At 37.6% G+C, this 1,087-nt stretch overlaps 1 protein-coding gene across 1 annotated transcript in view; it reads right to left on the reverse strand.

Moving 5' to 3' along the window:
- KIF11 (kinesin family member 11) overlaps positions 1 to 1,087 on the reverse strand; it is a 49,319-nt gene that overhangs the window by 13,213 nt on the left and 35,019 nt on the right. The window contains exon 18 of the mRNA XM_006755093.2: positions 494 to 773. Coding sequence (XP_006755156.1) covers positions 494 to 773 — 280 coding nt within the window. The remainder of the gene's footprint in view (positions 1 to 493; positions 774 to 1,087) is intronic.

The following is a 1,087-nucleotide window of genomic DNA, read 5'->3' on the forward strand; positions in this document are numbered from 1 at the left end:
ATTCTTTTACCTAATTCCTAAGATTATTAGTGAAATCCTGTTATTGCACAGAACGAAAAACCAAGCCAACAAAGGGCTCATGCAAGTGTTAAGTTCAAACAAACCTACAAACCTGTCAAGTATCCCCTGAGCAACCAGAACAACATCCTAAATACTTAAAGCTGTAACAGATTTGAATGTACTGAAGAGAAATAAAAGGCATATAGAAGTGGAAGGTATTATACATCAAAAGACAGAGTGCCCTTATCTGAAGGAACTAACAAGTCAAAAAACAAGAATAGATACAGATCAGACAAACACTAAATAATTTTGAGACCTAGGAGACATATACATGAAACAAGACCATGTATAAGTTATACCAACTGTAATATACTTTAAAATGTTGTCATTCATTATATTTTTAATGTCTTTTGTTTTTAAACCAATCCTTAGCCAAGAATGTTTAATTTATCACTCTTTTCCCCAAAGTAGGTTCCAGTTACAAAGTTATTACCTCCAATAAGTTCTGAATTTCCTCTTCCCTTTTATTTAAGCCAGACAGCCACTGCTCAGAAAAACAAAGTGCGCTTGTGTTCAGAGCCTCACATCGCTGTTTAATGTCTTGAGATGTTATTTCAAGGTTGCTATTGAGTTTATCACAGTGTTTTGCACACTCTTCAACCAACTGTGTACCTTCTTGGTTAAAATGTCTGAGTTCCTGTGATAAGCCATCAAAATCAGCACAAAACTTTGTACTGTGAGAAGTTGTTTTGCTGATTATATCCTTAGATTTCCTATAGGAAAAGAGACCAACATCGTTAAAATGGAAAACTTAGACTCAAAGGATACACAACTTGCCCAAGATCACACAGCTCACAAATGGCATATTTAAACCCGGCAGTCTGGCTCCGGAGCCCTTGTTCCTACTAGTCTTCCACAAGGGGAGAAGGAATGCTTTGGCCAGTGTCTTTTCACAGCAGACTGGCATCACATATGCCGTTAGATGACCTTTGAAAATATCTTTTCTCATAAGGCCTTTCTCGGGTCTCCTCCAAATATGATGCTTTACTTGAACCTTTTAGAGCAGCCGTGGGCAAACTACGGCCCG

The sequence above is a fragment of the Myotis davidii genome, unplaced genomic scaffold (assembly GCF_000327345.1).
Source record: "Myotis davidii unplaced genomic scaffold, ASM32734v1 scaffold271, whole genome shotgun sequence".
Lineage (NCBI taxonomy): Eukaryota > Metazoa > Chordata > Mammalia > Chiroptera > Vespertilionidae > Myotis > Myotis davidii.